This window comes from Xyrauchen texanus, chromosome 48 (genome assembly GCF_025860055.1).
Source record: "Xyrauchen texanus isolate HMW12.3.18 chromosome 48, RBS_HiC_50CHRs, whole genome shotgun sequence".
NCBI classification, from domain to species: domain Eukaryota; kingdom Metazoa; phylum Chordata; class Actinopteri; order Cypriniformes; family Catostomidae; genus Xyrauchen; species Xyrauchen texanus.
In genome coordinates this window covers 8,140,880-8,164,705 of record NC_068323.1, presented here as the reverse complement: position 1 = coordinate 8,164,705, position 23,826 = coordinate 8,140,880, and the positions used below count along the sequence as shown (strand labels likewise).

The window sequence follows — 23,826 nt, the reverse complement described above, 5'->3', positions numbered from 1 at the left end:
GACAGTTTGCTATGTTATAGAAATGAATACAGGGAGCCGTAAACTGACACCTTCTGGTCGTAAAACCGACCTCGACTTCTCTTATAAAACAGCAATTTTATCATAGAAAACTACACACATAGTTCACTCCAAAAGGATTGTTTAGTGTAAAAATTTTGAAGATTAGCGGACAGGCTGTTAATTCATAAAATGATGGAATGTTTCCTCACAAAAGCGGGTTATTCAGCTTTGTGAAGCATCTCAACCATAGACATCCAGTCAAAAAGAACGGTCTCTTGTCTCCTCGAATGTCTATTGAACGGCCGTCTATGCTAACTTTGTAGGCTTAAAAATCAGAAGGGCTTTGGTATTAAACTGAATGGGAGAAATAGAGCGCAACAGTCACCGCACAATTTTTCAGCCGTCTGGATTCCGAAAGTATTTTCCCCTTTCAGTTCTTCAGTAAACTTTTAATAAAATCCTTCAAAAAGAGTTGTGAGCCATGAAACAAAACAACCAGCTCCGAGGAGAATCACAACATCACCAACTTTGAAAATCGGACATAAAGACAAACATAAAGGATGTTTACTTTCCCTGTGTCATGAAGGCACGGACTACAATCCCATGATGCATTGCGAATGATGTCGTTGAAAAAAAATGTGAATTTATAAAACTATTGATTTTAGGTTGTTGACTATAAGTATAGATACAATATATTTGGACGTTTACTGCAAATATATACAGATATGTACAAATATATAACTATACAGCGTTATGGTCTGATTGGTGGAACTCTCTCTGCTGTACCATGGGTAATGTAGTTGTTTACCATGATTCCGCAATCAAACAAGATTTTTAAACAATTAAGTTGAGATAACGCAGATGGTTGGCCTAAACGGAAGCATATACCATCAATGAACAACCTCGGAGATCATGGTAGGTCTAAAGATTTATAAATTATTGTTGAAAGTCAATTAGTCTATGGGATAAATAAATCGGATTTTTACTTCTTCAATCAGACTGTTGCACTCAATATGGCGGATGCAGTAAAGCAAGTCCCGACCTACAGGCAAAAGAGTCACCCAGTCACATTTTAGATACAGAGATCATCTGACAACTCGAGCAGAACCAGCCAGAATAATAGCATTTTTAGCATTTCATTTGAGCTAAAAATGCTCAATATTTGATACCATTGTTGTCAGGTTTTACTGCTGATTTTAAGTGTGTTCTTTGATTGTAATTTTTATTTCAGTCTTTCCCCATTGAAGTAGACTGGAGCAGTATTTTATGCTGCTTGCTTAGATAGAAAATAGCTGCACAGGAGCAGGGCCGTAGCTATCAAGGTGAAAGTGTTTACAATAAATTTAAAACTGAGCAATATATCGTCAACGGGCCTACAATTCCCTGCTACGGCCCTGCCGCTGAGTGAACTAACTTGCCTTGAAAGGGACTTTTCTGACGATATTTGTATCTAAAAGGTGATTGGCTCTTTTACCTGTAAGGCGGGATTTCTGTTTCCACATCCACCATATTGGGCATTTCAGTTTCTCCCATTCTTTTTAATACAGGTGCTTCATCCCAGTTTAAATAGTCTCTGATATAGGTCAAAATAATACAGAAATATGAAGTTACCTTTTAAGATTTTATACATTTCCCAGATGTTTCGAGGAGTGAAATATTAAAATGTTTACATTCTTTAATATTTCTGGGTTTTCCATAACAATAGGAACCCAGTTTACAGTAGGTATGCCTTACTTAATACCTTTTCATATTAAAACAATTTGTATAATCAATAAACACGATGAAGCCACACAACATTAGTTTAATTGTTTTTACTTCAATGTTCACAGCTAAAAGCACAAGACAATTTCTTTTCAAATATAGCCAATATAAGTCTTAGAACAGGGAAAACATTTATTGTATTTTTCTTTTAGCATTTTGAGGACGTTCACCTCCAGTTCTTGTAACAACCGTCCAATCGGCAAATTTCTTCATTATTAAACCTTTATTCTGAAAATAACATTGTCTTCTCAACTGTTCTTCGACATACATAAATCTCTGTGTAAACTTTACAACGTTTCATCTTTTCAAGACTGGCGGTAAAGTGCTATAGCGAAAATGAAAATATAATTACATTTTCCCCCACGATAATAACAAAGCAGAGAATTACGGTACATGTATTACGGTATGTATTTAACAGTAATGTTTTCAATGTCTGTGTGAATCAATATCCAAATGCATTGACTGTTAAAAGAGCAAAAGATGACCTTTAAGGTGAACTATTGTGCATTATTATACATAATGGTAAATATATAACCAAATCTGTTTGGTTTTCAAGACAGCCTTGCAATATACATTAATTACAGAAGTTATTTTCACCCAATAGGTGTGCAAAATAAGGAGATACTTCCAGCATTCTCACCACTTGGTCATTTATAATTGGCTGAAAATCTCTAACAGGTTGCAAACAACCAATAGGACAAGTGGATAGTACAAGTGCCATCACAATGGCCATTATACATCACAATGGCCATTATACAATCATGTTAGTGGTGCATAAAAGCCATTGCAACTCTGTTATAAGGGGCATAAAGATATATGTATTGTGATTGATTGTGATCTCGCAGAACATGAATACAATCTATGACTTGGTTCTGAGAGAAAATACGAACAATGTAGGTACAAATTTTCCGCAGGAAAAAGAAGAGAACGAAGAAAGCTCTCAGCTTTAGGCACAATAGTAAATGTGGCAAACGCTAAAAAGAATCATCGCACCCAAACCCTCCAAATTTACCACAATCCGTTAAACAACAACAAAAATAGAGGCATAATATTGCAAATTGTTAAATTAAAATATCAGCCAACATTCTGCAGTATGAACCAACAATAAACTCCCAATTACATTTTTATTTGTAATAAATGTGCAGTCCTTATTTTCCTCCAGTTTGTGCCCTCGTCTTTTGGAGACGTTCAATAAAATAAAGATGTAGATTTGTTTTATCTTCAGAATGAGTCTGAAGTCACATTAAATGATAGCTGGTCCAAACAGAATAGTTTAGGTTACGTCGAGCAGCATTAAAGAAACGCGGGGGCTCCAATTATGAATTGTTACATACGAAGCAAATAAACAAACGTTGTTGAAGTTCAAATATAAACACTGCTAGAAGAAAACGGTTGCAGTGCACGAAATGCTCTAATACAAAGTAGATATGTCGCTGTCATCATTTTTCTCCAAGTGCAATAGCTGGTCCAAAATTTTGTAGGTTACGTTAAGTACCAAAGAAAAACAAATGCACGGCTCCATGTCTAAATGGAATGTGGATAAAACAAACGAACGTCCATCGTTGAAGTTTAAATATAGACCATCACGCTTCACTGCTAAATGGAAGTAGCTCAAAGCCATGAGAGAGTTCGCAATGGACGGATGTCATTATAACAAAGAGGAACTCCTTGCGATTTCACTGTCATAATTTTTTCATCTGAGGATTAGCTACGATGTCTGGTCCAAGCAGAGATGGATTACCGACTGGGCCAATGGGGCCCGTGCCCAGGGGCCCTTGACTGCCCAGGGGTGCCCTGGGCTTTAAGGCTGCGCAATCTAGTGATCCCCCCTGCTTGAAAACCCTTTTGGGCATGAACAACAAACCGCCCCGTCCCCGCTCAACAACTTTTGGGAGGAGAGAGGCCCTTGGAGATAATTGGCCCCAGGGCCTTTGAAAGTCATAATCCATCCCTGGTCAAACGCCATAAAAAAAATGCATGTCCAAATTGTTACAGAAAAGAGAATAAAACAAACATCGTTAAAGTTCAAAAATAAATAGTCACTCTTCGCTACTAGACGAGAGTAGCTAAAAAGCCATGAAAAGTTCAAATGGACGAATTGCACTAAAACAAGGGGTAACCCGTTGCGGTTTTGCTGCCTTAATTTCTTTGTTTCACAAGTGTGGGACGCTGTGGTCAACGGTCTCTGCTTTTTTCAGTTTGACTTTGCTGAACGACTGGATGGAGCTGAGGAGGGCACCCCTGCCAACGCCGTTGGCATTGGGAGGTGTGAGGGGCGGAGGGCTGGGATCGAGCCCTGGAGGAGGAGGAGCTGGTGGAGGAGCAGCAGCAGGGGGAGGAAGAGGAGGCGCTGGAGGTGCACCTGTGAGAATCAGAGAAAAGAGTTAATTATGACCAGTTGCATTTTAATAACATAAACACCTACTTAAGGCCAAAGTATACTTCGGTTTTCCACGTGGCGGTATGTCTCGCACAGTGCACGTGATACAAGTTACGTAATCAGCACAGTAATCCCAGTGTCCGCACACCTAGCTTTTCTTGCATGCGTCGAACGTATGGGCTCATGGTTTAAAAGAGTATACTTTGAAAGGCTGAGCGCTATAAACGCACAAGACGGAATGGCAAGCGGAAAAATTAAGTATACCCAAGCATTTATAGTCTTGAACATTATGTAAACAGTATGTAAAGTGCAGGTGCTTTTCAAAGTTATACACTTACCACAAGTGCCATCATATAAAGTAAATGGTCTGCACTTACAGTATATAGCGCTTTTTAAAACTTAGCGGTTTTCAAAGCGCTTTACACTGTGTCCCAATCACCCATTCACACACACACACACTCATACACCAATGACGGCAGAGCTGCTATGTAAGGCGCTAGCCTGCCATTGGGAGCAACTTGGGGTTCAGTATCTTGCCCAAGGACACTTCGGCATGTGGAGTCATGTGGGCCGGGAATCGAACCTCCAACCCTGCGATTAGTGGCCGACCCGCTCTACCAACTGAGCCACAGCCGCCCCTAGTCAACATGAAATTAAAATAGCTTCGGCTGGCTATCGGCAATTAACTTGCAATGACTAATGATGACCTGTTTCCGCCTTACTTGGCGGCGTAAATCTAGCAAACGTTTTTACATTTGCACATTTATTTATTTGAGATTTTTCTCCCCATTTGGAATGTCCAATTTCCAACTTGCTCTAAGTCCTCGTGGTGGCGTAGTGACTCGCCTCAATCAGGGTGACGGAGGACGAATCTCAGTTGCCTCCACGTCTGAGACCGTCAATCCGCACATCTTATAACGTGACTTGTTGAGCGTCTAACTGTGGAGACGTAGCATGCGTGGAGGCCCACGCCATCCACCGCGGCATCTACGCACAACTCGCAAAGCATCCCACCAAGAGCGAACCACAGAATAGCGGCCACGAGGAGGTTACCCCATGTGACTCCACCCTCCCTAGCAACCGGGCCAATTTGGTTGCTTAGGAGACCTGACTGGAGTCACTCAGCACGCCCTGGATTCAAACTCATGAACTCCAGGGGTGGTAGCCAGCGTCTTTTACCACTGAGCATTCATTGTGTGGTCTCCCATTCACCCTGTAATCCTTTACTTCTGCGTTCCAAAACCCGGATGTGTGAAAAGGGTCCATACAATAAATATCGTGCAACATATGTTGTGAAAACCCCATTTGCTTGGACTTGTCCGACACACCGACTCAAAAGCAGTGTCTCTGACTACAATGAGAAATGATGTTTGAATGTTTGTGCTGTTTCAATTATGTCACATTATGGAAGTAAAATGTGTTGCGATTGCCATTTCATGTTGACTTTAAGTATCATAGAGAGCTTAGTGCTGATTTGCCGATACAATGTGCATTTACTGGCCAATCACCTTCTGAGAAATAAGTGACTCATGCCTTCTTAACCAATCAATGAAATGCAAATATTGTCAACTCTGCATACTAGTTGTGCTCAGTTTTACCAGTGGCCATGACATGAATTAAAATTGTAATATTTTTACAACCATCACAATCCACAGCATTCCTATCAAAGTGTCATTGAGAATTGACCCTCTGACACAAGCCCTAAAATCCCAGAATGAACACATTTGCACCAGAATAGTCAGCAGATTGTGAAGTTTTAAAGTTGCATTTACCCGTCTCAGTAGCCTCGAAAGACCTCGTTTGCATGGATTTGCATACGTTAATATTGATGAGTAACAGATTTGTTGTTGGGAATCAGAATCTACTACTGAGGGAGGGTGAGTTGCAACTTTAGGGTGGAAATAGATTATTATTGGATTACTTTACCCCACACATGTTCAAAATGGCGCATGCTCTAGTTTTGAAGACAGCATAAGAGAGAGAGAGAGAGAGAGACAGACAGTTACTGGTCATTTCAGAATGAGACGACACATCGTACTGGAAGAGATGATTATGATCTGGTAAGATGAATGGAGGTTGCAACAGATTTCAAGAGGAATCTCTAATCAACTGATGATTCATCTGGGAAATTAGGGCACTTTTCTTAAACAGGGTACAAATCAGGTCCTCAAACCAGAAAATGGCGATCTCGTCAACCTAAATCTTATATGAGCTGTCATATTTTCTGTTCATATTCAAGTTGCAAAAAATCGATAAAAACCCTGATGTGTGTCATTTGATTATTTTCTAGTAATTCACAATAAATAAGCATCAAAATTAAATGGACATATATATATATATATATATATATATATATATATATATATATATATACAGTATATAAATATATCCATAAAGTCCACCTGAATGGGCAACATGGTTGAAAACCTTTTTAGCGGCAAGCTAGTTTGGGACCGAATGTTGGTTTGTAGTTATTGGTAACCTTATATTTCATATCAAAGTGTTTTAATACCATTAATTGAATTTCAATTCAATGGATTAAGTGAAAATAATGACGGCAAACGGGGGATATACAGACTTTTTTTCTAATAATTTTCTCCCCAATTTGTAACGCCCAATTCCCAATGCCCTCTAAGTCCTCGTGGTGGCGTAGTGACTCGCCTCAATTCGGGTGGCGGAGGACGAATCTCAGTTGCCTCTGCGTCTGAGACTGTCAATCCGCGCATCTTATCACTTGGCTCGTTGAGCGCGTTACCATGGAGACGTAGCGCGTGTGGAGGCTTCATGCTATTCTCCACGGCATCCACGCACAACTCGCCACGCACCCCACTGAGAGCGAGAACCACATTATAGCGACCACGAGGAGGTTACACCATGTGACTCTACCCTCCCTAGCAACCGGGCCAATTTGGTTGCTTAGGAGACCTGGCTGGAGTCACTCAGCACCCCTGGATTCAAACTCGCAACTCCAGGGTCGATAAGTCAGCGTCAATACTCGCTGAGCAACCCAGACCCCCAAATATACAGATTTTGATGTATATGAAACTTGCTACTTTTTATGCTAGGCTAATTTGATGTTTTTTATTTTAACATATCTAATAGTTCTCACATGGGAACATGGAATTTGTGCCTCTAAAGCTTTAAAAAATATAACGGGACACTAATTTGTACACTATTCTGGAAAAGTGCTTTTTAGATGAATAGGTCATGATTAATCTATATTTGATAGACAGAAAAGATCATGTTAAAACAACAGTGTAAAACACATTCTCTGAGGGGAGTTACAATCTAAAACACGTTACCACATCAAAAAACAAATATAAAATACAGAACTGTATGTAATGTTCTGCTACTGGGAAAACTGTGATTGTTATAACGCACACTGACTGTGGAAGAGGAAAGTTTGATTTATGGTGTGGTTCACATAATGGTTTAGGACGGATGGAGTTTTAAACGGGACGTACCTGATCCATGTAGCGGAGTGGGTGAGGACGGGCAGGTTGGAGGAGAACTCGCCCCAGAACCTGCTAGACGACGGTAGATAAGAACAGTCGAGAGAACGAATGCTCATTATATTATTATCAATACTGTTTTTAAACATGGAGAACTGTACCTAGAATCGGTTATTTGCAAAGCTCAACTGCAGGGATCCAGATGTAAAAATAACATTCAAAATCTCCCAAGCAAAATAGATTTTGAGTAACAACCTAATATAGTAGCAATGATAATAATAACCTTTAAAGATCTACCATGTGCGCTGAAGTTAAGCAATGATATAGGCATGTACTTCTGTAGAAGTCAGTGTGATTTCAAGTTCATTCACAGAAAAATAAAACAAAAAATATATAAAACTTTAACAGATTGAATTGCTGAATTCCCAGTGAAGAACTACATTACCCACAATCCTCAAGTGAGATCCACCAATCAGAGAAGTCACAGTTACCATATAAACAGGAATCACAGAAATCTCCACGCTGCAAGTTGTTTCAGGCTAGCAAAGGCTTGCTACGTAACCTAGCTAGCTCCTTGTTAATATACTAGTTTATCTGGGATGTTGTGCCGATGTTCTCCGAGATCCATTGAAAGACGTGGGATCAAAACAAATGTTGTAAAATTGGTTTCTGGCTTTCCGAAATCCCTATTGAGAAATCTGATTGGAAATGTTTTTTCTGTGTAGATCAATTTTTATGGTCTATTGGAATAAAATAAATAAATGAAGGAAATCAAATGTACCAGAGTTGTTGTTGTATTTCACACAGAGATCCTCCTCGTTTTCGTAAGTTGACTGTCTGGATTTCTGGAAACAAAAAGGCAGTTTTGATTTAAAAATCATTATGTTTAGGACAAAACACAAGGTACGGGCGGGCATTGTCATGAAAACATATCCAGTGTGTGAATCCTAATTAGGTGAAGATTTCGAACTCACCTTTCTGGCCAAGATCTTCCGTTTCCTTTTCTCTTCCTCTGAGCCGTGGTGTGACTGCGCTCGTGTCAACCGTTTGTGTTGGTGGATCTGAAAACACACACGGTTTCAGTTTCATTCATTGAAAACGACTTAGAAGACTTCAATGACATCTGCTGTGTCAGACATCAGGGTCGGGCAAAATTCAGATTTTAACAATCGGCTCCCTTCAAACATTGAATTTGAATTGAACTGGCCACACCTTTATAAAAATAAATGGAATGAACTGAATATGTAATACAAATATGATACAATATAATAAATTAAATCATTTATTAAACAGATATATATTTATATTAGGGCTGTCGATTTAATGCGTTAATTCAGTGCGATTAATTTTATTAAAAATAACGTGTTAAAAAAATTTACGCAATTAATCCAATTAATTAAAAGATTCCTGAGAAATGCTTGTAGTACCACCCGTTTATTCCAGAGGGCAGTAAGTGCAACTTCAGCTGTATGAGCAACACACAGTTTGTACAAGGATCTCAAGATGTATTCTAAGTATTAAACTATATTTAACTTGACACAGTGACCTAAAAATATATGTTTATGACGCAACGCACCAGAGACACCACACAAGCATGTCTGACGCAGGTGTACATTGACGGGTCCTTAAACAAGCCCTCATAATAAATCTTGAACTGATCGACAATTTCACTTGTGTAATGGATTGCTGTGAACTGTGTGCCAATGATTTACTTATGATCAATAATATGGTAGTAAACAACACATTGTATTCTAAAGCCGCTTTTTGTCTTATCAATGATTAACTCTTCTGCTACAAGAATCTAATGCATTTTAATTATCTGAATATTTTGTTTAGTCATGCTAAATTGCTAATTTGGTGCTAGAAAATCACTTGCTATTAAATTAAACAGCTGAAAGCTATTTGGTTCATTAAATGAAGCTGAACATTGTCTATGTGTTTGTTTTTGAGTTGTCACAGTATGTAATAGACTGGCATGTCTTAAGATCAATATTAGATCAAAAATGGCAAAAAAGAAACCGTTTTCTCTAGAAACTCATCAGTGAATCATTGTTTTGAGGAATGAAGGCGATTCAATGCTTGAAATTGCCAAAAAACTGATGATTTCATACAAAGGTGTAACTACAGTCTTCAAAGACAAAGCACAACTGACTCTAACAAGGACAGAAAGAGATGTGGAAGACCAGATGTACAACTAAACAAGAGGAGAAGTACATCAGAGTCTCTAGTTTGAGAAATAGACACCTCACATGTCCTCCGCTGACAGCTTCATTGAATTCTACCCGCTAAACACCAGTTTCATGAACAACAGTGAAGAGAAGACTCAGGAGGACTTATGGGAAGAATTGCAAAGAAAAAGACACTTTTGAAACAGAAAATGAAAAATAAAAGGTTCGAGTGGGCAAAGAAACACAGACATTGGACAACAGATAATTGGAAAAGAGTGTTACGGATCTGAACCCCATTGAGCTTTTGTGGGATCAGTTAGACTGTAAGGTGCGTGAGAAGTGCCCGACAAGACAGACACATCTATGGCAAGTGCTACAGGAAGTGTGGGGTGAAAGGTCAAGTGCTACAGGAAGTGTGGGGTGAAAGGTCACCTGAGAATCTGGTCAAACTGACCGCTAGAATAACAAGGATCTGCAAAGCTGTCATTGCTGCACATGGAGGATTTTTTGATGAGAACTCTTTGAAGTAGTTTAAGAAGTAGTATTTATTTACGTTATTTATGTCCTAACTATATTGTATATGATTTACACATTGTGATCAGTTGAATGACACTTTGGTGAATAAAAGTACCAATTTCTTTCCATAAGAGCAAAATTTGTACATTATTCCAAACTTTTGGCTGCCAGTGTATAAATTAAATGTATTTTGTTACGTATTTATTAATATTATATAGTATTATTTATTAATATCTAATGTGTGTGGACATACTCCTTATGTTGTGTGTATGAGATCAATTCACACACAAAAAATAATATTATTAAAAACGTATCACTTCCTTAAATGCAACTTTTAACTGCAATTCTGCATCCTGTTTGCAGGCTCATTTCAAGTTCAATTCAAATCCAGGAATTTCCAATCTCAATGGTGCACAGCCCTCATAATGATGTCATCAAATAAGCTTTTCTAGGTCGAGTTTGTAGAATTTGCACTTGCGAGACCGTTGAACGTTTCTTAAGCAAGCTGAGATGAACGTCGTCTTGCACAAGAGACCATCAGTGAATAAAGCAACACACTGACCGTTCTCTGTTCCTCCAGCAGACGCTTCTCTAAACACTCTTTAGACGATTTCAGAGCCTCCTTTAATTTAGAACTCATCTGCAATTCAGAATGAGGAGAATCATTCATTATTCAACGATAACGAGTCCTTGGGTTTATTTTCCCCTTAGTTTGTCTTTTTTACCTTAAACTGTGGTTTCTCCAAATTATACAGCAGCACATCATTGAATAACCTGTAAAGACAAGCGTTACATTAGCAACAATTACTCTGTAATACTGAAAAACTCTGGTCTATTTGCAAATGTCAGGTATTTAGCTGTGATACAAAAATAAATGGCTTTAAGCAATGAAGACATTAACAATTAAAATCGTAATGGTCCAAAAACCAAAAGCTAAATCTGGCCTGAATGTCGTAACTCACGGTGTTTGCAGGAGTTGGGAAACGGTTGGCATTCCTGTTTTGCAAGCTTCTGTGGACAGAATGGACTGAAGTACAGACACTGTAGGACATAAGAAAATAAACAGTCACATATTTCATAAAACCGATGGAGAAAAACATATTCAGACCAACAAACAGCAGATTACTGGAATTTCTGGCATTACTGCTGTAGGAAAACAAACCATAGTACAGGAATGTACAACAGTCTTGAAGCTTGATATGGCAAATTCAAATGATTAAATAAACCACAACTAATCTGCTTATTGATTTAGCCTATTCCATATACAACATTAATGGTGTCCACATTCAGACAATACTCTGATCACTGCTACGGCGAAATACTCAACTGACAGACTCTCACGCAATCTGCACCCGCAGTCTAAAGAAAGCTCAGTAGATTTCAAAAGAATTGGAACAATGGCGCTCACAAATCTCTACACATCCCCCACCGCTTGCATGATCATTTATTAAAATGTTTGGTTAATTTGATTATAATATGAACTGTTACATGTAATATATTTATCAAGTTTAAATGCATTCGGCAGAATTTTGCTAATTTTACCCCAAATATTCGAGATCGCTCCAGACCAAGATTTTGTTTTTGATCATTTTATTAATGGTCAAAGAAAAATGTAAATAAATGATAATGAAAGCCAAAATATGAATTGCCATTGATCAATATTTATTGTGTCGCTTATTCTTAAAGATTGTGTATTTTTGGACTATTAAAAATTTAGATATTGACATTGTTATTGATCAATATTTACTGTGTCGCTTATTCTTACAAATTGTGTATTTTTGGACTATTAAAAATTGAGATATTGACATTGTTATTGATCAATATTTACTGTGTCGCTTATTCTTAAAAATTGTGTATTTTTGGACTTTTAAAAAGTTAGATATTGACATTGTTTTTGCTCAATATTTACTGTATCGCTTATTCTTAAAAAAAAATTATTTTTGGACTATTAAAAATTTTGATATTGATGTTGATGTTGTTTTTGTGTGAATAAATAATGGTAATTTCTGGTTTCAACATTATTTGTACTACAGAAACTTTAATAAAACAAAAACAAAACTAGCTTCATACCATGTTACCCACATTTGGTATTCGATCATTGACATTTTTTCAGTTGGAGCCACATTTAAAGCCCCATATCTCTCTGATTTAGACATATAGGGCCTTAAAAATTATGATACAAAAAGGAAAGTTTGCTTTGAACCAGAATCTAAGAGGATATTAAGAAATCTTTAATACATCTGGATTTATAGGCAATCCAACTTTGGAAAAACAGCACAAAAAAAAGTTTATTTTTCTTCTTCTTCAATTTTTGGACTTAGCCATTTGCATATAATGCAACAAGTGGTCCTGAAGTCAATTGATTTTAGCAATAGACCTACCTATCTTAGTTTAAAAATTTAATAAAAACATTGCTACCTTTCTAAGGTTCTTTTTTTACCTGTAATGTTGCACTAAAATCATTTGCGAAAATGGTAATTTAGACCCTTGTCTACTGAATCATGAATTCCTCAGTAAATATTGATCCATGGCATTTAATATATAGTTTTTTATCATCAATTATGTTTATCTTTCTTACATTAACAAAGTCAAAAATTTCAGCTGAGTAAGTTTCTGAAATTTGGGTGATTTGACAAAGAAGTACCCTATTGCATATTTGAGAGAATATTTATAAAAGTGCTAAAAATCATACTGACCTACGTATGAAAATGGGGCAGTAGGGTACTGATCCACTGGTACAGCGTCTGGTGGGCGGCCGTACGTCATTTCATAAAGCAAGTGTCCAAATGAGTACACATCAATGCTTTCTGTCGTCTGACGAAAGAAAAAATCACTATGATGTAATTGTGGGTTGGTGGTGAATGATGATAGCCATTTAAAAAGATAATTATTAAAGTTTAATTATTTTATTTCATTAAGTCATAAATAATTATGTAAATGTATTAGAATTAAATGATAAATTAATTAATTATCAGTTATAATTAAAATAATAATGAAATGCATACACACTTAAAACTACCTAAAACTTAATTTTGTTTTGGTTTTCATGTCTCATTTTTAGTAAAAGCAATTATAAGAGGAAGCTTACATTAATTTTCCTGAATTGTGTTACGTATGGACGGTAGTATGATGGCAGTCCCAGTAATGAATTCTCTACATCCAACAGTTTACATGTGTTCTCCTCTATAAGAACATTAGATGCATGCAGATGACCGTATGGAAAACCCTTGTCATGGAGAAATTTCAGTGCCTGAAAAAAACACAGAAATTATATATAATTTAAAATGAAAAATACAAATTAAATGAAGTTTGCTTAGTTATTTTGCTTGGTTTGTACATTAGCTATTAAATGCCACAACAGACCTCCAGAATCTGTTTTCCATAAGTTCTGATTTGTTGCAGCTCCAAACCTTCGATCTTTTTGGGATTGCAGTACTTCTTCAGAAAGGGCTCTTTTGGCTTCACCTGAAAGAAAAGAAAATCAGTGTAGTACATTAAAGGGATAATTCACTCCAATATGAAATTTCAGTCATTAAAAATGAAATAAAAATAAATATTCAAAATTTTCATTTGAGGGTAATCTAAAACAGATTAAACTACTAAATATAAGCATGCATCTTGGATGTATTTATTCAATAGACAAAAAAGGGGAACTAACCTTGCAAATGTGATCCCTCAGCGTTCCTTTCTCGCTGAAAACTCGAATGACTAGTGCAGATGATTCATTGGTAATGGCGAAACTCACAGGAGAGATGTTTGGATGCTACAAAGACAAAAAAGAGCTGCAGTCAGAAACATAAAGACATTTAAAATAAAATAATCCCGGAACAAGAATGTCACATGTTGCGTTACGAGGTAAATGTTGACCTTTGATCTTTACTTAAAAAGTGCTAAACGCAATTTTCATCTGAACACATTCTTTAAAAACAAAAACAAATCAGGGAGAAAAACAAACCATCTGACCTCAGGGTTCCCACACTTTTTGGCCAATTTAATCCATTAATATCCATGACTTTCCAGTTGATTTTGATTACTGGATAAAGATGTTTTTAAAAGTAAAAAATGAAGACTGATTCACCAATGAAACATTTATGGTTACTGGGTAATAATGGTGCATTTCTATTACTGTTCTAGTTTCTTGTGATTACTGGATAAGTGTTTTCAGAAGTCCCTCAAATTAAGGCCGATTCAACAATAAATCGTTAATGGCGAATGGGTAATAACGGTGAATCAGTTTAACTGATTCATTGAAATTAACTGATTCAAAAGAACGGTTTGTCCTCAAATGGGCTTGCAAGCTAGTTTTACTCTAAACAAACTCTACATAATATCTAGCCTATGAAATATTGGAGACCACTATATTCTTTATATACAGAATCTCACAAAAGTGAGTACACCCCTCACATTTTTGTAAATATTTGATTATATCTTTTCATGTGACAACACTGAAGAAATGACACTTTGCTACAATGTAAAGTAGTGAGTGTACAGCTTGTATAACAGTGTACATTTGCTGTCTGCTCAAAATAACTCAATACACAGCCATTAATGTCTAAACCGCTGGCAACAAAAGTGAGTACACCCCTAAGTGAATATGTCCAGAAATGTGAGGGGTGTACTCACTTTTGTGAGATACTGTATTTTTCCATTACTTTTAAGAGTTTTCTTGGCCAGAAATTCCCTGATATTTCCAGGTTTTCCATGACGAACCCATGACTTGCAGCTTTCAGGCATCATTGCCCTTTTACATTGTGAAATAATGCTGAACATTGATGTAAAATCATGCTTATTAAAAAGCAACCTCCATATAATTTCAATGCTATTTCACACATATTCATTTCAAATGCCAATGGTTGTGAATGTGTTGCAGGGAACTAAAGAAGCTTATCATTTGACACAAATGTTTGGATGTTTTGTGTGCGATTAACACACACTGTCATGTGCTCTTGATTTTCCTGCTTCAGCTGTACTAAGAGATTTAACTGGTAAGATTCACAAAAAGACCATTTCTACAAAAGACTCCATTAACTTGCTAAATGTATTGAAAAATCACATTTAGATCGAACCCAAGGGATAGACGTTCTTTCCATTAAAAAATAGATGCTCCAAGACATATTACTGCGGGAATACATTTGAACTGAACCATTAGATGTAGGAGGACATATAATGGCGATGTCTGCATTCCAGAGGAGCAGATTAAAGCAACCCAACTGAGATACAGAACATGCTGTTAACATGAAACGCATGACAAGGTCAGTCTGACCATTAGCTAATGAGAAGCTGAACTTCAAAGGGAAATTTCGTGAAAAAAACAAATCGTAAAGCTCCTTCCCCAGTCCAACCAGTCCATTTACACTATATTTTGGTGCAAGAAACCTTGACCAACATTATAAATACTGTAAGACCTCAGGGAAAAACTACTGCTTATAGCACTTACAGACAATGTAGGAAGCAGCTTCATTGCAGACTGAAGATCTTTGTCCGACAGGAATTTATCTGGACCCAAATCAACCTATAATTGGAAAAGAAACAAAATCTCACTTTCAGCTAATTATAAAGCTGAATGAAAATAAGTACGTCAAGAGTGATTAGGTTTATGTTAGGTCCTTTATGCAGCCAAATCTATTATTAGAGTGTAAGAACATCAGAGTTATGTAAAAATGAGAATTAAACACGTTGGGGTCAAAGTACTGGATTAACATTGACTGGGGAAAGTCTTTGTAGAGCGGAGGGGGGCGGAGCCGTGCTGGAACGATGCACGCCCTGTCCCCAATCAGCCTGATGGGGCATGCAGGGGATAAAGGCGGCCGGAGACGACAGTTCGAGAGAGAGAGAGAATTACGGCCAGCTGCCCTATGTGTGTTTATGTTTGTGTGTTTTTGTTTAAGTTTATCATTAAAATGTATTAATATTGTGAAGCTGGTTCTCGCCTCCTCCTTCCCATCTTAACCCCTTAACATTGGTGCCGAAACCCGGGAAGGAGGAGGTATGCCCGGCGCAGTGTCCTCGACACTGCCGTCCACCCAGGGGAGCGCCGCTGCCATCTGCCAGGGGACGGAGTAGCCCGACCGCGGGGAACGACTGCCGTACCCGGGGCTTGTGGGGGACGGCAGGGCACTCCTCCACCCCTGGCAGCGGCTCCATCACGCCAGGTGTTCGGAGAGTCTAGTCCCCACTCGCCCCGCGGACGGCGGCCGTTCCCCACGTCCGGGCGGTCGGGCTACTCCCTCCTCCTTCCAGGGTTTCGGCACCAATGTAAAGGGGGTTAAGATGGGCAAGGAGGAGGCGAGAACCGGCTTGACAATATAAAATGTTTAATGATAAACTTAAACCAAAACACACAAACATAAACACACACAGGGCAGCTGCCCGTAATTCTCTCTCTCTTGAACTGTCGTCTCCGGCTGCCTTTATCCCTCGTGCGCCTCATCAGGCTGATTGGGGACAGGCGTGTGTCGTTCCAGCCCAGTCCGCCACCTCCGCTCTACAGTCTTATTGATATTTTTGCATTGAGTTTTTGTGCATGTCTTTCTGAAATGGAACTCACCCAACTTAAGACTTGTTTCTCTTTGGGTTGTTCTTTGTCTTTGACCAAGAAGTACCTCTTGCGTAATCGCCAGCCTGCAAAAACACAGACTGGGTAAACCTCACAAAGAAATATCGTGGTCATATTTCACCCCCAATTTAAAATACATAAATAAATAAAAACATTACATTTTACATAAAGAAAATAAAGCTTACTTTTAGGTCCATTAATATTTGCATTGGACAATAATTTCACAAAAAATAAGCACATTTTCCACCCAAATTCTCAATAATGTTATTTGAAAGAAATCTTTATTTTGATGACACAGTAATAAAAATCATCCTGACCGTACACAATATTTTTTAAATTTACATTCAACTTAAATTAAATTCAGTACAACAAATACATCCATTATGTATTACAACTGTACTTTAAACTGTAAATAATCTATTATATATTTTGTAACATTAGAGAAATGAGAATGAGATTTTCTCCATTATGGTAATGAGAATTAACAGGGGAAATATGCTTAATTCTCATGACAGTAATTTGACAATTAACTTATTTTTTGTCATAAAAAGGGGTTTTTAATGATACTAAAAATAGACAAGCTCTTGACAATTTTCCTGATATTTGCATTCAAATCTGTGAATGTAATTTCATGTTTTGTAATGCTTTGTTAATGTTAATGTTAATACACCCTCCACTGAAAAAGACTAGGGAGCACATTTCTTCCCAAATGTGTCTTGACTGTGAAGCTCAGGTTATTTTCGAGGAAATATTTCCCATGAGCATCTGAAATCCATCAAGGTGTCAGGAACACTCGATGTTTCAAAGTGAACAGCAGCGTCTGACACTGAGATCTGAATATAAACTGTGTCACCACGTGAAATAAAAATCAATAAAACTGAGTGGATGAATGGCGCAAATGCAGCAAAAACAATGTGGTTTCAACTAAAAACGTAATAGTGTGAACATGGCCTTGGTAGCTTTAGATGAAAAGGTTTGGCCTACTGGCAAATAACTTAACTGCTTTACTCACCAATGTCTTTCAACGGCTCAATAACCTCCCATTTTGGGTCAGATCTAAAGAACATGGACACCTGCTGAAGGGCTATTTCTGAAAAGAAGAAGGAAAGTTGTTACAGGTATAATTTAGTAGTAAATAAAACATTATTTAGTTGTAAAACAATCTTGGGACCATTAATCATTAGTAATCCAGATTAACACGTCCTGGTCCTGTTACCTGTGTAGTTTGCTGAATAATTGCTTGTGTCCAGAAACTTTTTGACCAGCTCACAGCTGGACAGGACGTGGTGTCGCGTGATGTAGTTCAGATAAGCCTGAAGACCCTTTTGACGCTCAGCTATAAACTCTCGATCCATATTTCCAATTAGCTTCTTAGGTGGAAGTGGCAAGTTTAGGCCAGTGATCTATTAAAATGGAGGTGAGGTGAGAAAGGGAGAAAGAGAAAAAGAGAGAATTTGGCCCAAAGTTACATTTTACTTTCCACAGAAGTTTAGGATATTCAGGCATGTGCATTTTTGAGGACTCAGCAACAGTTGAGTGAGTCGACCACAGCCTCTGTGAGGTCACAATGCTTTGAAATGAAGAGGAAACGCCAGCAGTCAAACACATTTACGGGAATGGATAACTTGTTTAAGCGCCACACTTACCAGTAAACTATTATTCAGCATGTCAAAGTCGCTGTATCGTCGGATGACCTGTGAAAAATGAAGACCGCAAATCAATATTTAAAGTTAAATTATGTGGCTCATTGTACGTATCCTGTTATAACACTTGAGGTCCTACAACGACAATGAATTTATTCAGTAAAACGGCAGATTATCAGTAAATTTTTTGGGGGAATGGGGGGGATTTTCTCTCCTTTTCTACCTAATTTTGGCATGCCCATTTACCAATGCGCTCTAAGTCCTTGTGGTGGCATAGTGGCTCGCCTCAATCCGGGTGGTGGAGGACAACTCTCAGTTGCCTGAACGTCTGAGACCGTCAATCCGCGATCTTATCACGTGGCTTGTTGAGCGCATTACCACGGAGACCTAGTGCATGTGGAGACTCACGCTATTCTCCACGGGATCAACACACAACTCACCACGTGCCCCACCGAGAGCGAGAACCACATTATTCCGACCACAAGGAGGTTACCCCATGTGACTCTACCCTCCCTAGCAACCGGGCCAATTGGTTGCTTAGGAAGCCTGACTGGAGTCACTCAGTGGATTCCAGATTATCAGTTAATTACCATTTTTGCCCGGTTCCTCACACAATGCTACCATGACAACTAAACACTTTTACTATAGTGAGTGACTTGTAAGGGCGACACATTTTGACATTTGCATTATGTAAACTACAACTTTTATAGCTTGTTCGAGCATTGCACTTGCAATGCAATGGAACGGGGTACGAGTCCTGTCATGTCAACATGTGAGCCGAAACTGTCATAGAAGCACCACAAAATGCCGTTGTTATCGTTTCAACATTTGTGTTTTTTATCCCACATTTGCTTCTCTGACATCATTGGATATGTTTAGGTTTAAGGTTAATGTATCGGGAGGTCGGCGTTGTTGACTTAAAACTCGATAGAGCATTAACCCTATAATCCTCATCTGTTTTTCATTTGCTTTTCATTAGAGATAGACCAATAATCAGTTCGACCGATATTTTTAACTGATATTTACACTTTTCCACTTCATTGGTCATCGGTACTTTAATATCGGGTTTATTGCAAAAGGTAGACACAAAATAATTTACATTTTTAATATTAAATTAGGGGTCTTTGAACAAGTATATATTGCAACTAAAATTAATTCTTCGTAGACAGTGCACAAATATAGTTTTGTAAAGCAGTTCATCAGAGTTATAAGTGATTAAGTTGTTAATGTGCCTAATAACAAAGAATAGTGTCAAACAATAATAATAAATTGGTTATGCATACTGGTTAACAGACACTTGAACGCCAAAATAATCAGCATCATATCGGTCATTATAAAACAATATCGGTCGAGCTCTACTTTTATGACACTATCGGTTAGGTTTAGGTTTAAGGTAGGGAGGTCGGTAGAGCATTAACCTTAAAAAAACAGTTTGGGAGAAAATCTTTATTGCTTATATCGCCACCCAGTGGACATTTCACCAGGGAACTGCTGCGATAAGGACCCACGTATTATAATTTACAAAAATGTTGCACAGTCACGTAATTTTCGCGAAATCAGGCTCATAGTATACTTTTCCGACGTCAGCAAGCCCTTTAGCTTTTAAAAAAATGTAAACAAATCTTTAAAAATGTTTTTTAATTCAGTCACAATGCAACAAAAAACAGAACAAACGCTTGAAACATATTTATAAAAGTTGAACTACTTTTAAGTTCAGCATTTCTGCGCGAGATGCTGAAATAACAGCTAAAGCGGTGTAATGGTCGAAAATGTCCGTCTAGTGCATGTTCATGAAAAACTATTATAAAACTGCGCAAGAGAACGCAAAAACGGTCCCTTGACATGTATATTAAGTTTACTCACCGTCCAACTGTTGTCTGTGGAAACTCCCCTTTGAACACGAATGATGTACTCCTGTTAACAGAGAGACAAATACACAAAAATGAACAAACATTAAAAAATGAATAATAAATAAATAAACCAATAAATGAGCAATATTCTGGTCAATAACACCCACTTTCGAGAACCAATCAATTCCTGTGCGATTCAATCGAGTCCTGCCATACAGTTTTTCTATTTAAATATCTTCTTTCACTTAAGTGTCGTTTCATGTCGATTTTAAGCATAACTGTAAAAAAAAAACCAAACAAGCACAACTGGGAATTTTCTTTTGGTCTTTCTTTGGTCTCCACAATATTGCCCATTCAAGTAAGTGACTGCAAGATTTGTGGTTTTCACAACTTCAATGTAAGGAATGACTAAACAGGAAGTCCAAAGACTTTCAAAATGTCGAAAACCTTCAAAACCCTCATGGTGACCCTGTCGTTTATGGTGACTTTTTGTACCTTATGCCCATTAATGTTTGACTTTCCTTTAAAATGTCACCTGATTCTTTCCATTAAACTAACACAAGCACAAACTGGCTCATTGTGTTCATAGTTTCCATCATGCATGACAAGAGCACAAGTATTTTGGGTGACATCCGCTCTATGACTGATTATTGGAGCATGTTGAAAGACTATTGGAAGTTTGACCAAAATGTAAATAAAGAGGGAATGTTTTTTAAAAGACGAGTGTATATTTTACAGCACCGAGAAATGAATGTGGTTTACTAGACTGAACTTTTACATAAATGAAACCAAAACAGATGAATAAATGACACTCTCATGGGGCTTTGGTTTCACAACACAGACATTTCTTTCATCCATAATGCAAAAGATCATTTTTCATATCTGACCATGAAGCCACAAGAGTCACATGAGATGTCTATACCATCATGTATGGATGGGATCCTTTCAAATTTGTATGGAAATACTTCATCAAAATTCTTCTTTAATTTCAAAATTAATTGATTTAAATGCTGATAATCATGATCCTTTCATTCAAAATGTATAATTGATAATTTATATAAAATATCTATATAGTCGTTATTGACTATTTACATTCAAATTAAAACTAAAATGTCAAAATGTCACCTAAAACTGACACTGAATATGCTAAACTAATCGATTATTTTGAAATTAATCTGTGAATTATCGCTAATCGATGACGTTTAACAACAATAAATGTAAAGTTTGGCTTTAAAAACCCTCTTGTTTGTTTACTTCGCTATTTATAGTGTTTATTGACTATTTATTAACATTACAACAAAAATATTCTGTAAAATTGACCCTGAATATGCTAATCTAATCGATCATTATTTCAATTAATCTGTGAATTATCGCTAATCGATGACGTTTAACAACAATAAATGTAAAGTTTGGCTTAAAAAACCTGCTTGTTTGTTTACTTCTCTCTATATAGTGTTTATTAACTATTTATTAACATTAAAACAAAAATGTCCTGTAAAACTGACCCTGAATACGCTAATCTAATCGATTATTTTTAAATTAATCCGCAAATTGTCGCTAATCAAAGACGTTTAACGTCAATCAAGGTTTTGTGGATCCAAATCCGTTTAAACGACACCCCCCGGGTCCGAGCCCGAACATAAACACCCGATCAGCGCGATTCCGTTTACCGTGTGCGACTGTAAACTCTGGCTGGCCTCGATCACGGCGCTCAGCGGCACGGTGTCGTCCAGCGGCGGCTTCCTGCCCGACAACGGCGGCGTCTGCTGCTCCATGAACGCCATCTCGGATCAAAACAACACAAACAGACCCAGTTCGGTATAACCGAGAGCCCGCACCGGTCGGTAAGGAGATGTGATATTTCGCTGCTTCTCCTCCACTGCGCGTCTCTCTCTCTGTTGATAACAACGTGGGAAACACGAATCAGAAAGTGCCAGTGAAATCTCAGCGTAGATGTTTTACACGAGAGAGCTTGGACACACTCGGGGTGTTACAGTGAATATGACTTCGCATTAGGTTACATTATTTATTTATATATATATAAATAAAAATAAATACATAATTAAATAAATGTAGGCTATTTATATATTTTTTAATATATAAATTATAAATAATATATGTTAATGTGTTTTTTTATTTGGGAAAGTTATTTTAGTAAGTACATAAAACGGAAATCCCATTGGGCTCAGAGCTAAAATTAGTCAAATCTTTTTCTATGACGTTCCATATTAAATAAAATATTTGACAAGGTAAGAAAAAAGCTGTTTTGACCTCATTTATGTTCTTGTTGTTGTGATGTTTCCAATTATTTTCTTAAAACAAGCTTTGCGTGATTGTTAATCTGCTAGCATTGAAGCTAAATACTGGAGGGCAAAAATCACGTGACCAGATATGACATGTGACATATGAATACATACAAATTTCAATATATTTTATTTATTCTACATTGTATATATAATTTGTATCCATGTAAAATTCAAATATATTTTTATATTATATTATTCCATTAACATTATTACTTTATAATATTAAATATTATATAAAATCACCATTTTATTTATTATATTTATTTTTAAGTTTTTTGTTAACATTAAGAATATAAAGTTAGGGTTACCTAAAGGTTAATTTAGGATTAACAAACCAACCCTATCCCAAACCAAAGAACTACAAGAGTTGATTGGCTTCGTTTTCTACAATATATAGAATTATTTTCTGTATCTTATAGGCATATTACTTTGGCTGTTATGTTAATGATCATCTTATTGATGATGCTTATTTTCTTCTAAATTAAATGTATAAAAAAAATATTATTTAATTACATTTTAAAAAACATTTTTTAATATTTAATATTTTTTGTATCATTTTAAAATCATGAATGCAGAAAATACCAAATAGCAACTCTCTAGTCTTTATTAAAGAGATAAAATCACTGAGTGAAACCAAAGCATCACCTTTCAAAACAACACAAATAATCTAGAAAGAACATTTGATTCCTGGCAGCATATTTAGTACATAAACACAAAAACCTGAACAACATCCACTCAAAATGTAAGCAGTTTCTCATGATCCCTGTGCGTTCTCTGGCATCATGACCATAACCTCTCCCTCCATCACCACTTTGTCTTTGACAGCGCAGGAAACAGAAATGAAAGCAAAGGACATTTTTATATTTTTGACCTCAGCTTCCGCCACCACTTCCTCTCCGATGTAGAGCGGTGCCGGAAAGCGTATTTCCTGATAGAGAAAAATGCAGCCTTTACCGGGCATTTTCGTACCCAAAACCGCTGAGATCAGACCGTTAATCAGCACTCCATGAACAATGGGGCTCTCGAAAGAGGTTGTTTTCGCGTACTCTGGGTCGAGGTGGAGCGGGTTGGTGTCCCCTGTCAGCTCAGCAAAAAGTGCAACATCTTTGGCACTGAATGTTTTCGTTAGAGATGCTCGTTCCCCAATGTAGAGTGACCTGTACCCTACAGCGAGGCAACCAGGAACTGTCATTG

The 23,826-nt window shown here is 37.2% G+C and overlaps 2 protein-coding genes across 6 annotated transcripts; both read right to left on the bottom strand.

Annotated features, from left to right (window-relative positions):
- Nucleotides 1-1,793: 1,793 nt before the first annotated feature.
- LOC127639697 (PX domain-containing protein kinase-like protein) lies at nucleotides 1,794-22,268 on the bottom strand. Of its 5 annotated transcripts, none has more exons than XM_052121861.1 (19): nucleotides 21,997-22,268; nucleotides 20,340-20,390; nucleotides 18,480-18,527; nucleotides 18,050-18,236; nucleotides 17,846-17,923; nucleotides 16,825-16,898; nucleotides 15,715-15,789; nucleotides 13,936-14,040; nucleotides 13,641-13,742; nucleotides 13,366-13,527; nucleotides 12,974-13,091; nucleotides 11,240-11,318; nucleotides 11,003-11,051; nucleotides 10,840-10,917; nucleotides 8,568-8,654; nucleotides 8,375-8,438; nucleotides 7,606-7,668; nucleotides 6,068-6,095; nucleotides 4,004-4,123 (listed from the first exon to the last, which is right to left on the bottom strand). In XM_052121861.1, exons 1-18 carry the CDS (start codon nucleotides 22,108-22,110, stop codon nucleotides 6,079-6,081), a joined length of 1,551 nt encoding a protein of 516 aa, XP_051977821.1. In that variant the 5' UTR covers nucleotides 22,111-22,268; the 3' UTR covers nucleotides 4,004-4,123; nucleotides 6,068-6,078. The 5 variants fall into 5 exon arrangements, with proteins under 5 accessions (XP_051977818.1, XP_051977819.1, XP_051977820.1 ...); XM_052121862.1 differs by having other exon boundaries at nucleotides 7,606-7,665; XM_052121858.1 differs by lacking the exon at nucleotides 6,068-6,095 and having other exon boundaries at nucleotides 1,794-4,123.
- Nucleotides 22,269-23,386: 1,118 nt separating this feature from the next.
- Nucleotides 23,387-23,824, bottom strand: LOC127639488 (hydroxyacyl-thioester dehydratase type 2, mitochondrial-like). The gene has a single exon (XM_052121538.1). The coding sequence runs from the start codon at nucleotides 23,822-23,824 to the stop codon at nucleotides 23,387-23,389; it is 438 nt and encodes a 145-aa protein (XP_051977498.1).
- Between the last annotated feature and the right edge of the window lie 2 nt (nucleotides 23,825-23,826).